The 17,218-nt window shown below is 34.2% G+C and overlaps 1 protein-coding gene and 1 pseudogene across 1 annotated transcript; both read left to right on the top strand.

Annotated features, from left to right (window-relative positions):
- Window positions 1–3,568, top strand: LOC136037078 (triosephosphate isomerase-like; annotated as a pseudogene).
- A 9,853-nt stretch (window positions 3,569–13,421) lies between these two features.
- On the top strand, window positions 13,422–13,883 carry LOC136036764 (phosphoglycerate mutase 1-like). The gene has a single exon (XM_065719088.1). It carries the CDS (start codon window positions 13,422–13,424, stop codon window positions 13,881–13,883), a length of 462 nt encoding a protein of 153 aa, XP_065575160.1.
- The last annotated feature ends 3,335 nt before the right edge of the window (window positions 13,884–17,218 follow it).

The raw sequence follows: 17,218 nt of genomic DNA, 5'->3' as shown, positions 1-17,218 counted from the left end.
TTTGGTATTAAATTGTTTAAAGAATAAAAAACTGGTGATTGCAAAAATATTTGAATATATTTTGACAATGGGTTAAAGCAATTCAAAAACTTTAAAAAAGAAAACCAAAAGTTTGAAGCTTAGTAGAAATTGTTGTTAGAAATTGGACCAAGGATTGTTGTTACTTAAAGTGAAATTGTTGTTAAAAATGTTGTCTGCACCAAGGAATTTCATTGTCGGTGGAAACTGGAAGTTAAATGGAAATTAGCAGGAAATTGGAAACAATAAATTTCCTAACTGCTGAAAATTTTGACCCAAGCACAGAGGTTGTATGTGCTCCTCCTACCATTTATTCGGAACATGGTAGAAAAACTTTACCCTCATCAGTTGGTGTGTCATCACAAAATTCCTACAAGGTTCCTGAAGGAGCATTTACTGGAGAGACTAGTCCTGCAATGATCAAAGATGTTGGAGTTGAGTGGGCCATCATAGGTCATTCTGAGGGAAGAAATGTGTTTGGGGAAGCTGATGAGCTAATTTGGGCCAAGGCTGGCCATGCCCTTGAAGCTGGGTTGAAGGTGATCCCATGCATTGGTGAAAAACTCGAAGAGAGGTAAAGTGGAAAGACAGAGGAGGTTATTTTCTGTCAGCTGAAAGCAATTACTGATAATATCAAGCCTGATGAAAGGCAAAATGTGGTCATTGGCTATGAGCCGGTTTGGGCGATCGGTACTGGTAAAACAGCGTCTCCAGGTCAGGCTCAAGATATCCACGTCAAGCTTCGCAAATGGTTAAACGATAACGTCTCTGCAGATGTGGCTCGGAAAACACGAATTATTTATGGTGGCTCCGTAACTGCTGATAACTGTCGTAAAATTGCCAGAGAGAGAGAGATATTGACGGTTTTCTCGTCGGTGGCGCGTCCCTCAAGCAAATTTTGTTCAAATTGTCAATGCCCGTCAGTAAATTGTAGAGAATTTTGTTTAGTTTTTTTTTTTAATCTGATTGTTTGAGATACTTTTCTTTTATTATGACTTACTGGGTGTGCTGGCTAAATGAAAGGCGGAACTGCATTGTAAATGCAACCAGCAAATTTCAGTGTAAAAGATTGGTTGAAATAAAGTAAATTGTGATTCTAAAAAAAAAAAAAAAAAAAAAAAAAAAAAAAAAAAAAAAAAAAAAAAAAAAAAAAAAAAAATTCGTTCCGTGAACAACTTAAATAACCTTTTTCTGGATATTGAATAAAGCTGTTTGGCAAGTTTTTGCCAAAATAATTTTCAATTACTCGTTGCTATTCTGTTCTCATTGAAAGTGAAAGTTCTTAAGCTAAATCATAGCAATTTTAATAACCGGCTTGGATACGGAATCGTTATACAAAATTGTTATGGTTAGGCATGGTGAAAGAGCTTGGAACAAAGAAAACAAACTTTGCGGCTGGTTTGATGCTCCCTTGAGTAAAAAGGGGATTCATTAAGCCCATGCTGCTGATCAGACTTTGAAGAGAAAAGGCTACCAATTTGATGCTGCTCATACATCAGTTTTGACTAGAGCTCAACATACCTTGAAAGTCATTTTTGAAGAAATTGAGCAGTCTAGTCTTCCCGTTGAGAAGACCTGGCGCCTAAAATGGTGACTAAGAGGTATTGTCAAACATTTGGATAAACTGTCTAATGAAGCTATTATTGGAATAAACTTAACAGATAGAATACCTTTCGTTTATTAACTTGATGACAATTTGAAACCAATTAAATCTATGCAATTCCTTGGTGATTAAGAAACCGTCTACAAAGCTAAGGAACATGTGACTAATCAAGGAAAACCCAAATGAGCTCTAGTTTTGTTGTTTAATTTGTCTAAGTTCCTCCCCACGGAAATAGCCTGAGAGGTATTGTCAAACATTTGAATCAACTGTCTGATGAAGCTATTATGGGAATAAACTTGCCAAATGGAATACCTTTCGCTTATGAACTTGATGAAAATTTGAAACCGATTAAATCTATGCAATTCCTTGGTCATAAAGAAACCGTGTACAAAGCTATGGAAGCTGTTGCTATTCAAGGAAAACCCAAATGAGCTCTAGTTTTGTCGTTTAATTTGTCTTTTTATCAAGTCTATTTTTTCGTCTGAAAAAGATAATAATGTTTTAGTCTAAATTTATTTTAGTGTTGAGCGATTGTTGTCGTACTTTGTTAATCCTGTTGCATTGGGATTCGAATACAGTTGCAAGTAAAGGAATCAAGAGCTTCCCCAAAAAGAGAATTTTCCAAAATAGCGCACATTTCATTTGGACTCGAAAATACTACACTTTAATGGCAAAAGCACTTCAAAGTAACGAACAATAACTTAGGAGCCGGTCAGATCAATAGCTATAGTAAGAAACGACCTCTAGACCATGTTAACTGAAGTAATCTATTGACAAGATAACTTGAAACAAATATATTTTGAAAATTACTTCTTTAGAATAGGGATTATATTGCTCTAGAGATGGCTGAAACCTATTAGAGAATAACCCCATGGGACATATTGTACTTATTTAGCTGCCTGTTTCTCTGAAGTTCGTCTTTTCGATATTCCAAATAAGAAAAAGCCATACATTATTCCTGTTTATGATTTTTTTTTTTTCTTATATTACAGTAAGGAACAACACAGATATACAAAAAAACTAAAATTACATACAAATTGCATTAAATTACATTACATTAAAATTGCAATAATTAAATTGCAATAATATTACAACTAAATTAATTACAATAAAATTGCAATACTATATTTTGTAATATAAGGAAGATTTCATTTCAGTAATTTGCAAAAGCGAAGGCTTGGGCTCTTATTAAATTATATATAGATTGTTTAAAGAATAAAAAAAATGATGATTGCAAAAATCTATCTATGTATATATATAAAAATAAGTTGTCTGTGTGTGTGTCGAGTGACGTCATGTTTGTGTGTCGACTGAAGTCATGTTTGTCGACTGAAGTCATTCTAAGCATTGAGCTGTATGCGTCATGAAGTTGTTTGTCGACTGACGTCATGTTTGTCAACTGATGAAATTACACACCGGGACACCGGGACACAGGGAATATAAATGACGACCGGGAATCTCAAAGAGAAAGCGACCGGGACACAAGGAATGTTCGATTAGCAATCACCATCAACAAAGTACCGGGACACAAATGACAACCGGGACACAGGGAATATAAATGACGACCAGGACACTCAAAGAGAAATTACAGACCGGGACACCGGAACACAAATGACGACCGGGACAAAAATGACGACCGGGACACTGGGACACAGGGAATATAAATGACGACCGTGACACTCAAAGAGAAATTACATACTGGGACACCGGGACAAAAATGACGACCGGGACACAGGGAAACAACAACAACGGGGACACCGGGGGCACAGGGGGATATATAAATCACGACGGGAAAAACAGGGAATGTTAGATTAGCAATCACCATCGACAAAGCTCAAGGGCAATCATTAGAATAATGAGGTATAGATCTGAATACAGATTGTTTTTCCCATGGACAATTATATGTTGCATGTTCAAGAGTCAGTAAACCTGACAATCTGTTTATATGCACAGAAAATGGGACAGCCAAGAATGTTGTATATTCGCAAGTTTTACGTAGTTAAAAATATGTATATACATATATATATATATATATATATATATATATATATATATATATATATATATATATATATATATATATATATATATATATATATATATATATATATATATATATATATATATATATATATATATATATATATATATCTATATATATAAAAATAAGTTGTCTGTGGATCTGTGGATGGATCAGGTGACGTCACCTGAAAAAACTGGATCAGGTGACGTCAAAACTGAAAAAACTAAAAAAAGGCAAAAACTACAAAAAAAACTAAAAACTAATAAAAAAAATAAAAAAGCTAAAAAACTAAAAAAACTAAAAAAAGGCAAAAACTACAAAAAAACTAAAAACTAATAAAAAAGCTAAAAAACTAAAAAAACTAAAAAAAGGCAAAAACTACAAAAAAAACTAAAAACTAATAAAAAAAAAATAAAAAAGCTAAAAAACTAAAAAAACTAAAAAAACTAAAAAAAGATAAAAAACTAAAAAAACTAAAAACTAAAAAAAACTAAAAAAAAGGAAAAAACTGAAAAATAAGCTAAAATAAAGGTAAAAACCAATAAAAAACTAAAAAAAAAAACTGAAAAAACTAAAAAAAGGCAAAAACTACAAAAAAAAACTAAAAACTAATAAAAAAAAGTAAAAAATCTAAAAAACTAAAAAAACTAAAAAAAGGTAAAAAACTAAAAAAAAATAAAAATAAAAAAAAACTAAAAAAAGGAAAAAACTGAAAAATAAGCTAAAATAAAGGTAAAAACCAATAAAAAACTAAAAAGAAAAAAAGGAAAAAACTAAAAAAAATTTTCATCTAAAAAACTAAAAAAAAACTAAAAAAGGTAAAAACTAAAAGAACTAAAAAAGAAAAAAATAAATGACGAAACTCAAAGAGAAAGCGACCAGGACAAAAGGAATGTTCGATTAGCAATCAACAAAGCACCGGGACACAGGGAGTATAAATGACGACCAGGACATAAGTAAAAAAAAAAACTAACAAAACTAAAAAGAAGGTAAAAACTACAAAAAAACTAAAAAGAAAAAAAAAACTAAAAACTAATAAAAAAACTAAAAAATCTAAAAATCTAAATAAACTAAAAAAGAAAAAAAAAGGAAAAAAATAAAGGAGAAAAACAAAACTAAAAAACGAATGTATATACAGACCGGGACACCGGGATACAAATGACGACCGGGACACAGGGAATATAAATGACGACCGGGACACAGGGACACAACTACAACGGGGACACCGGGGGAAACAGGGGGATATAAATGACGACCGGGACAAAAAAACTAAAAAGAAAAAAAAACTAAAAACTAATAAAAAAACTAAAAAATCTAAAAATCTAAATAAACTAAAAAAGAAAAAAAAAGGAAAAAAATAAAGGAGAAAAACAAAACTAAAAAACGAATGTATATACAGACCGGGACACCGGGATACAAATGACGACCGGGACACAGGGAATATAAATGACGACCGGGACACAGGGACACAACTACAACGGGGACACCGGGGGAAACAGGGGGATATAAATGACGACTGGGACACCGGGACAGGGAATGGTCGATTAGCAATCACCATCAACAAAGCTCAAAGGCAATCATTAGAATCATGAGGTATAGGTCTGAATACAGATTGTTTTCCCATGGACCATTATATGTTGCATGTTCAAGAGTCGGTAAACCTGACAATCTATTTATATGCAAAGACCATGGGACAGCAAAGAATGTTGTATATTCGCAAGTTTTACGTAGTTAAAACCATATATATATATATATATATATATATATATATATATATATCTATTTTCACAGGTGGGACATAGGGACACAACTACAATGGCGCGTAACTATTATGGCGTGTAACTATTATGGCGCGTAACGACTTACGCGCGCGGGGGGGCTTGGGGGGGGCGCGAAGCGCCCCCACCAACTAGGTGTTGGGGTGGCGCGAAGCGCCACCCCAACAGCTAGTATATATATAAAAATAAGTTGTCTGTGTGTGGATCTGTGGATCAGGTGACGTCATGTTTGTTCGCATATGACGTCTGAATTATTTCACACTAATACAAAAGAAGAAAAAAACCAAAAAAGGTAAAAACTACAGAAAAAACTAAAAAGAAAAAAAAACTAAAAAAGCTAAAAAACTAAAAAAAAAACTAAAAAATGGTAAAATTCTAATAATTAAAAAAAAACTGAAAAAAAATAAAAAAAGGCAAAAACTACAAAAAAAAATAAAAACTAATAAAAAAACTAAAAAAGCTAAAAAACTAAAAAAACTAAAAAAACTAAAAAAAGGTAAAAAACTAAAAAAAACTAAAAACTAAAAAAGAAAAAAACTAAAAAAAAGGAAAAAACTGAAAAATAAAAGAGAAAAAGAAAACTAAAAAAATATGAATAAATATATATAAAAATAAGTTGTTTGTGGGTTATGTCTGTCTGTCTGTCTGTCGAGTGACGTCGTGTTTGTCCGCATATGACGTCTGAATTATTTCACACTAATACAAAAGAAGAAAAAAAACTAAAAAAGGTAAAAACTACAAAAAAAACTAAAAAGAAAAAAAACTAAAAAAGCTAAAAAACTAAAAAAACTAAAAAAGGTAAAAAACTGAAAACTAAAAAAAAACTGAAAAAACTAAAAAAAGGCAAAAACTAAAAAAAAACTAAAAACTAATAAAAAAACTAAAAAAGCTAAAAAACTAAAAAACTAAAAAAACTAAAAAAAGGTAAAAAACAAAAAAAAACTAAAAACTAACAAAGAAAAAACTAAAAAAAAAGGAAAAAACTGAAAAATAAGAGAAAAAGAAAACTAAAAAAATATTAATAAATATAAAAAATATAAATATAAATATAATATAAATTAGCAATCAACAAAGCACCGAGACACAAATGACGACCGGGACACAGGGAGTATAAATGACGACCAGGACATAAGTAAAAAAAAACTAAAAAAACTAAAAAAATGGTAAAAACTACAAAAAAACTAAAAACTAATAAAAAAACTAAAAAATCTAAAAATCTAAATAAACTAAAAAAGAAAAAAAGAAAAAAGGAAAAAAATAAAGGAGAAAAACAAAACTAAAAAACGAATGTATATACAGACCGGGACACCGGGATACAAATGACGACCGGGACACAGGGAATATAAATGACGACCGGGACACAGGGACACAACTACAATGGGGACGCCGGGGGGCGCCGGGGGGCACAGGGGGATATAAATGACGACCATATATATAAAAATAAGTTGTCTGTGTGTTATGTCTGTTACACTTTGTCTGTTACGCCAGATTATATCTTCTGTACTAGCTGTTGGGGTGGCGCTTTGCGCCACCCCAACACCTAGTTGGTGGGGGCGCTTCGCGCCCCCCCCCCAAGCCCCCCACGCGCGCATAAGTCGTTACGGGCCATATTAGTTTCGCGCCATTGTAGCTGTGTCCCTTTGTACCATCTATGAATATAGTTAGATTTATATATGTGTTTTGAACTACGTACAACTTGCGAATATACAACATTCTTGGATTTCCCATTGTCTGTGCATATACAAAGCCTTATGTACTTATAATGACGTCATATGCAAACGCTCTTTTTACAAACAAACAAACATGCATACACACAACTCGTTTTTATATAGATAGATAGATAGATGGATACAATACACATTAATTGCGTAAAACTTGCGAATATACAACATTCTTCGCTGTCCAATTGTCGCTGTATATAAATAGATTGTCAGGTTTACCGACCCTCAAACATGCAACGTACAATGGTCCATGGGAAAAACAATCAGTATTAAGATCTATACCACATTTTTCTAATGATTGACCTTGAGCTTTGTTGATGGTGATTGCAAATGCTAATCGAATTGGGAATTGTAATCTTTTAAATTGAAAAGGCAGATCCATTGGAATCATGAGAATGCGAGGAATGAGAACAGCCTCACCCTCAAAAGGCCGTGTCAAGATTGTGGCCTCTATTACGTTTCCATTGTATTTTTACGGCAAGTCGCGTGCCATTGCAAAGCTTTGGTGGGTTGATATTTCTTAACAGTATTATTGGTACGCCTATTTTTAGTTGTAGCACGTGTGGTGGAAACCCTGAAAGATCCACGGAATTTAAAAATTCAGATGGATAATTAACCGCCTCATTTGGTTCCAAAATAGTGTCGACTGACTTGTAAAGGACTGCCTAGTCTCGAATCTTGGTCAAAACAATATCGTTGATTTCGTGGACGTCTATATTTTTGGGTGCAAGAATCGGTCTTTCACTTAGCCATTTATTATTTTTATGATTGTTTAGAATATTCAGAAACACTTTTTCAATCAATTCATTTTTGGACGTCACTAAATTACAGAATTCAGCAGGTAGTTGTATACGTCCTGAAATTGAGTCTACTGGGAGCTTTCCGTTTCCAATTGCCAGCAATTGATCTGAAAATGTTTGACCAGAGTTATCGTTTTGCAATCGGACACGCACATTTGTAGTTAATTTTACTGTTTTTACATGTGCCCATAAATTAGAATTTTTCAGGCAAGCATTCATTTCGTCTGCAGGGGTTGATACCTGTGTACCACCTATGAATATAGTTAGATTTATATATGTGTTTTGAACGACGTAAAACTTGCGAATCTACAACATTCTTGGCTTTCCCATTGTCTGTGCATATACAAAGCCTTATGTACTTATAATGACGTCATATACAAACGCTCTTTTTACAAACAAACAAACATGCATACACAAAACTTATTTTTATATAGATAGATAGATACAATACAAATGAACTGCGTAAAACTTGCGATTATACAACATTCTTCGCTGTCCAATTGTCGCTGCATATAAATAGATTGTCAGGTTTACCGACCCTCGAACATGCGACGTACAATTCTTCATGGGAAAAACAATCAGTATTAAGATCTATACCACATTTTTCTAATGAATGACCTTGAGCTTTGTTGATGGTGATTGCAAATTGAACATTCCTTGTGTCCCGGTGGTCATTTATATATCCCCCCTGTGCCCCCTGGTGTCCCCTTTGCAGTTGTGTCCCTGTGTCCCGGTCGTCATTAATATTCCCTGTGCCCCGGTCGTTATTTGTGTCGCGGTGTCCCAGTCTGTAATTTCTCTTTGAGTGTCCTGTTCGTCATTTATATTCCATGTTTCCCGCTAGTCCTTTGTGTCCCGGTGTCCCGGTCTGTAATTTCGTCAGTCGACAAATATGACGTCAGTCGACAAAAAACTTCATGACGTAATAATGCTCAATCCTCATAATGACGTCAGTCGACAAACATGACATCAGTTGACACGAAAACATGACGTCAGTCAACAGACATACAACTTATTTTTATATATATAGATATACATATAGTTTCTGTTTCAGTTTTTCTTTTTTTTAGTTTTGCAGCTTTTTTAGTTTTTTTAGTTTTTTTTCTTTTTAGTTTTTTACCTTTTTATGACACTTGGTATTAACCAAGTGACATGTAGCAATCGCAAATTCTGTCGGTCTGTCGGTCAATGTTCATTCTAACATTGACAGTTGGAAAAATCTTCACTTGCCAAGTATGCTAAAGCTCAACAATTTATAATAAACCTAAAATTTTAAGTATCTGTTTTATGATTTTCGAATTACTTTAATCTATTGTCAAAATATTTTGAAATATTTATGCAATTCCCAGTTTTTACATTTTTAGTTTCAGTTTTCTTTTTCTTCTTTATTTTTCAGACGTAAATTCATATCGCCGAACCTTTGTTTTTTAAGTAAAATCTGGTAGGCATTGATAATCTTATCCAAGTCAAAATCCCAAACCCAATCATCATCGCTATCATTTTCAGTTTTGATACGTTTGACTCTCGCTGTCCAGGTTGATCTTCTTCTAATTGCGCGGTTTTGCGTTCTTTAGCCGCAAGCCTTTTGGCATTAACTCTCTGAGCAGCTTCCTCGGCTGTTTCTTCTGTTGTAGGATTTGGTAACATTGTATCTTTTTCAATGTTTTTCAATTTGTCAGTGTTCATTCTAACATTGACTGTTAGAAAAATTTTTACGTGCCAAGCATGCTAACACTCAACAATTTATAATAAACCTCAAAATTATAAATATCTGTTATACGGTTTTCGAATTAATTTAATCTATTGTGAAAATATATAGAAATATTTATGCAATTCCCCGTTTCTACATTTTTAGTTTCAGTTTGCTTTTCAGTTTAGTTTCATTTTTATATATAGATAAGATATGATCTGGCGTAACGGACAGACAACTTATTTTTATATGTATAGATAGATATATAAAATGTATTTTTGTGTTGAGGGTTTAAATGTAAAAACTGGGAATTGCATAAATATTTCAAAATATTTTGACAATAGATTAATGTAATTTGAAAACCTAAAAAAATATACTTAAAATTTTAAGGTTTATTATAAATTGTTGAGCTTTAGCAAGCTTGGCACGTGGAGATTTCTCCAACTGTTAATGTTATAGAATGTTACCAAAAAGCAAAACCAGGCTTGCGGCTCAAAGAGAAAGGGCCAGATTAGGAATGTGCAATTTACGTCAACGAAGGCGTGTCGAGGAACTACCAGAGCAACGCGAAACCAGACTTGCTGCTGAAAGAGAAAGTAAAAAAAGAAGGTGTGTCGAGGAATCACAAGAGCAATTTGAAAACAGGCTTGTGGCTTCAAGAGATAATGCTAGACTAGGAATGTGCAATTTACGTCAACGAAGGCGTGTCGAAGAACTACCAGAGCAACGCGAAACCAGACTTGCTGCTAAAATAGAAAGTGAAAAAAGAAGGCGAGCCGAGGAATCACAAGAACAGCAAGAAAACAGGCTTGCGGCTGATAGAGAAAGTAAGAAAAGAAAGGGTGCCGAGGAATCACAAGAGCAACCTGAAAATTATCGCCTGGCATTCAGGTATAGCCCAGTCGAAGATTATAGTAGATGTGTTCAAATCGGGACTCTGTCTAAAATTTGTCCCTATTGCAAGGCCTTGAAGTTCAATGGTGAAACAATGGGAATGTGTTGCGTCTCAGGAAAAGTTAAACTTCCTCTATTGGCTGCACCACCAGAGCCATTGAAGACTTTGCTTACTGGAACTACGTTAGAATCTAAGCGTTTTTTATCACAGATCAGAGAATATAACTCATGTTTCCAAATGACGTCGTTTGGTGCCCAAATCGAAAATCCAGATCAATTTATACCTACTTTCGAAGTAAAAGGGCAAATTTATCATAGAGCAGGGTCCCTTCTACCATTCTCAGGCGAGAATCATAAATTTTTACAATTGTACTCCATCAGTGATAGAGATTCTGAATTGAATACACGTTGCGAAATTTCTCCCAACGTTGAAAGGACAATCGTTTCCCAATTGCAATATCTTTTCCACGAAAATAATAATTTAGTGTGTCTGTTCAAAACAGCCATCGATTTGATGCCTACTGATACGAATAAAATTGTTATTTCCGCTGACAAATCGCCTCCTGGCCAACAGGTGCGTAGATACAATGCTCCAACTATCGACGAAGTGGCAATCGTTATGGTCGGTGATCAGTTTTTACCTCGAGATATTATTCTTCATAAGCGAAGCGCTCAGTTGGTAAGAATTGCTGAAACTCATCGATGCTACGATGCCCTACAATATCCTATCATTTTTTGGGATGGAGCCGACTGCTATCACTTTAATATTAAATTGATGAATCCAGCCACTAACAAAGAAATGAATAAAAAATGCAGTGCAATGCATTATTATTCCTATAGACTAATGATTCGGCAGGATGAAGACAATTATATTTTAAAATGCCGTCAATTGTTTCACCAATACGTCGTTGATATGTATGCAAAAATTGAATCAGAACGTTTGCTATTTATCCGTCTGAATCAGACCAAGCTCCGCTCTGAACAATACATTCATTTGCGAGATGTAGTTGTAAATGACGGTAATACCACAAACGTTGGAAGATTAACGATTTTACCTTCGTCATATGCTGGCAGTCCCCGTCATATGCATGAATATGCTCAAGATGCTATTGCGTATGTTCGTCTCTATGGTCGTCTAGATTTATTTATTACATTTACATGTAATCAATCTTGGGACGAGATACAGCAGCTTTTACTTCTTGGACAATCGGCGGTTCAGACATGACATTACGGCCCGTGTCTTCCGGCAAAAGTTTAAATCACTGATAAACTACATAGTAAAACTTGAAGTGTTTGGGTCAGTGCGATGCTGGATGTACTCAGTGAAATGGCAAAAACGAGGTTTGCCACACGCGCATATACTAATCTGGCTACATAATAAAATTACTTCTAACGAAATTGATGATGTGATTTCCGCTGAAATACCTGATGAAAATGTTGATAAGGGGTTATATGATATTGTTGTAAAAAATATGATACATGGACCTTGCGGTGCACTGAACGAAAATTCACCATGCATGGCCAAAGGAAGGTGCACGAAGCAATATCCTTGACTTTTAGTATCCAACACAATTACTGGCAATAATGGTTACCCACAATATAGAAGAAGATCTACTGAAGATTGCGGTAAAACAGCAATAATAAAGAAGCGTAACGGTACCACCATCGAAGTAGATAACCAGTGGGTTGTTCCATATTCCCCATTATTATAAAAAACATTTAATGCACACATAAACGTTGAATACTGTAACTCCGTAAAGGCAGTCAAATACATATGTAAATACGTCAACAAAGGCAGTGACATGGCAGTTTTTGGCTTGCAGTCCAAAATCAAAGATATCAACGAAATCGTACAATATCAGGCTGGAATATGCATAAGCAGTAATGAAGCTGTTTGGCAAATTCCTTCATTTCCGATACATGAACGTAGTCCAGCTGTTGTTCAGTTAGCGATACATTTACAGAATGGTCAACTTGTTTATTTTTCGGAATCCAACGTGCAACAAAGAGCCCTGAATCCACAGGATACAAAGTTAACTGCTTTCTTTTCGCTATGCAAAAATGATTCTTTTGCAAAAAAACTGCTGTATACTGAAGTGCCTTCGTATTACACGTGGAATACTAAAAATAAAGTATTTGAAGGTTGAAAACAGGGTAAGTCAGTCGACGGCCAACCTACCATCTTCAAAGATACCACAATAGGAAGACTCTACACCGTTCATCCCAATCAACATGAATGCTTCTTTCTACGCCTGCTTTTGGTGAATGTACCCGGTCCGACGTCCTTTGAGTATTTGAGAACTGTAAACGGTACTATACATGACACTTACCGTAGTGCATGCCAAGCTCTGAATTTAATGGAGAATGACCAACACTGGGATAACTGCATCAATGACGCGTGCAAACGTCAACTCCAAGTCAAATTTGTGCATTGTTTGGAATCGTACTAAAAACGGTCGGTGACCAGTTTTTACCTCGAGATATTATTCTTCATAGGCGAATAACACAAATCTGATTTGTCAATTGAAACTAGAATAATTCCTGAAAATTGCAAATAAAATAATTTTATTTCATTTCTCAGTTGTTATAATTGTCTCCTGGAAACAATTTTTTTTTTTTGGCTTAACTCCTAAAATGAACGTCTCTTTTACGTTGGGATATTTCCATCATCACATTTTGTTTTATTTCAGTTTTCAGTTCAGAATTGCTAAAGCTATTATGTAAAATGCAAACCTATTTATGGTGTTTGAGCAATAATTTCGATTTTTAAATAGAACTGAAAAAATACTACCAGATTTTAAAATTAGTTTAAATTTCGTTTTGATTCAATGAACTCGTTACGTCATTTTATTTTAGCTTTTAAGAGATTGTTATCTAAGTTCATAATAACAAATATGGTGTACAAAATTGTTATGGTTAGGCATGGTGAAAGAGCTTGGAACAAAGAAAACAAATTTTGCGGCTGGTTTGATGCTCCCTTGAGTAAAAAGGGGATTCAGGAAGCCCATGCTGCTGGCCAATTGCTGCTGACCAAAGCCTACCAATTTGATGCTGCTCATACATCAGTTTTGACTAGAGCTCAACGTACCTTGAAAGTCATCCTTGAAGAAATTCAGCAGTCTAGCCTTCCCGTTCAGAAGAGTTGGCGACTAAAATGGCGACTAAGAAGTAGAGTCAAACATTTTGATAAACTGTCTGATGAAGCTATTATGGGAATAAACTTGCCAAATAGAAGACCTTTCGCCTATGAACTTGATGATAATTTGAAACCGATTAAATCCATGCAATTCCTTGGTGATAAAGAAACTGTGTGCAAAGCTATGGAAGCTGTTGCTAATCAAGGAAAACCCAAATGAGCTCTAGTTTTTGTCGTTTAATTTGTCTAATGCCGTCCCCACGGAAATAGCCTAAGAGGTATTGTCAAACATTTGAATCAACTGTCTGATGAAGTTATTATGGGAATAAAATTGCCAAATGGAATATATTTCGTTTATGAACTTGATGACAATTTGAAACCGATTAAATCTATACAATTCCTTGGTGATGAATAAACCGTGTACAAAGCTATTTAATCTGTTGCTAATCAAGGAAAACCCAAATGAGCTCTAGTTTTGTCGTTTAATTTTTCTTTTTTTTATCAAGTCTATTTTCTCCTGTGAAAAAGATAATAATGTTTTTAGTGTAAATTTATTTTAGTATTGAGCAATTGTTGTCGTACATTGTTAAACCGGTTGCATTGGGATTCGAGTGCAGTTAGCACACATTTCATTTGGACTCGAAAATACTACACTTTATTGGCATTAATAATGCTTCCGAAATTGACTAAAATATAGCTCCAATTTTCGACAAAACGAAATTTAAATAGAGAAACATTTAGCAAACAAAGTTCTAACAAACACTTCAAAGTAACGAACAATAACTTAGGAGCGGGTCGGATTAATAGCTATAGTAAGAATCGAACTCTAGCCTATGTCAACTGAAATAATCTATTGACAAGATAACTTGAAACAAATTTATTTTGAAAATTACTTCTTTAGAATGGGGATTATATGGCTCTAGTGATGTCTGAAACCTATTAGAGAATAACCCCATGGCACATATTGTACTTATTTAGCTGCCTGATTGTCTGAAGTTCATCTCTTGCTATTCTAAATAAGAAAAAGCCATACGTTTTTCCTGTTTATGATTTTTTTTATATTACAGTAAAGAACACCACAGATATACAAAAAAAGCTAAATTTACATAAAAATTGCATTAAATTACATTACATTAAAATTGAATAATTAAATTACAATAATATTGTAATAAAATGAATTACATTAAAATTGCAATAAAATATTTTGCAGTATAAGGAAGCTATATTTCAGTAGTTTGCAAAAGCGAAGACTTGGGCTCTTATTAAATTATACAAAATTGTTTAAAGAATAAAAAATGGTGATTGCAAAAATATTTGAATATATTTTGACAATGGGTTAAAGCAATTTAAAAACCTTAAACAAGAAAACCAAAAGTTTGAAGCTTAGTAGAAATTGGACTTGTTTCAATATTAATACTTGCGGCTCAAAGAGAAATTATCATCAATCCTACAAAGTCATAAAAAGAGAATACCAGGAGGAAACACCAGAGCAATACAAAACCATGCTTGAGGCTCAAAGAGAAAGGGCCAAATTAGGAATGCCCAATTTACATCAACGAAGGCGTGTCAAGGATTAACCAGAGCAACGCGAAACCAGGCTTACGGCTGGTTTCGCGTTTTGGTTGAAATAAAGTAAATTGTGCATCTAAAAAAAAAAAAAAAAAAAAAAAAAAAAAAAAAAGTTTACAGTGGGATGTCGCAACAGTAATTTTTTAATATACTACCTAATTTCCATAAAAAAAAAATCTTTTAAAATTCATCCAACTCTTGTTAAACACTCAATGGCTTCTAATTGTTGTTCAGCTTATGAAGATTGATGCCGACCATCCTGTTCCTCTGCTCTTAAAACATCGTGACTCTTCTTGGCATTTGCCACTGAAAATTTCCCCTTTTCATGCCTGTACGGATGAAGCTGCTTGGGAGGTTTGGGATGACTTAGTAATCCATCTCCTCCGAGGGAAGTAAGGACCATAGTAGATGAAAGAACAATTGGGGAAGTAAAATTTTTGATTTTTGTGGTGAAAATTTTTTTTTTATTTTGAATGGAAGAGTTGGAAAAGATGGAGGTGTGGGAAACCTCACTTTGGGCTTCTCTAAGCGTTATTGACTATATTTTGGGTGGATGTTCCTCTTTAGCGTCTTTGTGCAGATTTAGAGGTGATGGCAGTGGTAAGTTCAGATGACTCGCCTATTAGGGCTACTTTTGAGTGGGTTACTTCGAAAGAAACTTGCAGCTAATAGTGATAGGAAGAAAAAACGGAGGGAAATTGAGGATTTAGGGATTAGAAAGGCCTTTAAAGTAACGGGAGAGAAAGAGAAACATTTTCAGAGTATAATGACGAGTGAAGAATATTTTACTAGGTGATGGAAAAATAGAGGAGTCGTTAGTATTAGTTCATGATGTTGTATATGAGGTAGGCTCAAATTTAAATTGCATAGTTAAGAATGATATTAAGAATGGATATTTCGATGATGATTCTGAAAGAAAACGCCTGGGAGTTTTAAAGTTACTGTGGAAAGCGAGTGATATTATAGCTAGTAGGGAAAATACTAGATTTTATTTGATTATAAGCTGAGTCGGAATAAGTATAAGAACTTGTTAAAGATTACGAAAAAAAGCATGAAATTAAGACAGGAGAGCAACTGAAAAAAGGTGATAGAGAAGGAGATATTAGGACCTTTTGGCGTAAAGTTAAAAATTCTACAGGAGGAGCAGAGGTTTATGATGGTATTTCAGCAGTAGATTCTTGGCCTGCATATTTAGAGGAAAGAGAAAATGAAGTGATTAGGGACCAAGGAGGAACTAGTTTGAGTGTAGATCTGGTATCTGCAGTACGTGATGTAGTTGATAGGCCAATGAAAGAATATGATTACGTTTGGTTGATCCGGTAAGTAAAGTTTTGGAGACAATGAAAGGAATGAGAGGTGGGTCTGCTCCAGGTATAGATGGAATACCTACCGCGCTTTTGAAGTGGGGATGGGTATGGCTGCTGCCTGTATAGTAGGGATGTTTTCCGGTATATTGAACAGTTCAGAACGGTCCTTGTCTTGGGCTATGTCTATTCTAGTGCCATTATTTAACAAGGAGGATAGATTAGACCATGGGAATCATAGACGTATAGGCTTAATTCATGTGCATAGTTAGGTTTTTGCTAAGATATTATGTCTTAGGATAGATAATTAGATGACAAATATAGAAATTTATCAGATTCACAGGCAGGGTTCAGAAAAGGCTATAGTCCTCTAGATCAGATTTTTTTTGCATTAGGGATGATTTGGAAACAAGTTAGGAGAGACGAAGGCAGGCTATTGGTTATATTTTTAGATTTCAAAGGGCTTTTAACGGAGTAGTTAGAAGTTTAATGATAAAGTCGTTGTTATCCCTATGGCTACCAAGTGTATTTGTTAATATTATGGAATCTATGTATAATATAGTTAAGATTGTAGTACGGGTAGGCTATTTCTCTAGGGTTATTAGGAGCAGACTTGGTGTTAAGCAGGGATGTACAATTTCCCTAAGGCTGTTTTCATTCCCAAATCCTGAAGAGGTTTGTT

This window comes from Artemia franciscana, chromosome 16 (assembly GCF_032884065.1).
Source record: "Artemia franciscana chromosome 16, ASM3288406v1, whole genome shotgun sequence".
NCBI classification, from domain to species: Eukaryota; Metazoa; Arthropoda; class Branchiopoda; order Anostraca; family Artemiidae; genus Artemia; species Artemia franciscana.
The sequence above is the reverse complement of the archived record's forward strand: the minus strand, read 5'-3'. Positions and strand labels throughout refer to the sequence as shown.

Bases quoted from the DNA above. Each gene is read 5' to 3' on its own strand.
- LOC136036764 (XM_065719088.1), top strand. From the start codon at position 13,422: ATGGTGTACAAAATTGTTATGGTTAGGCATGGTGAAAGAGCTTGGAAC.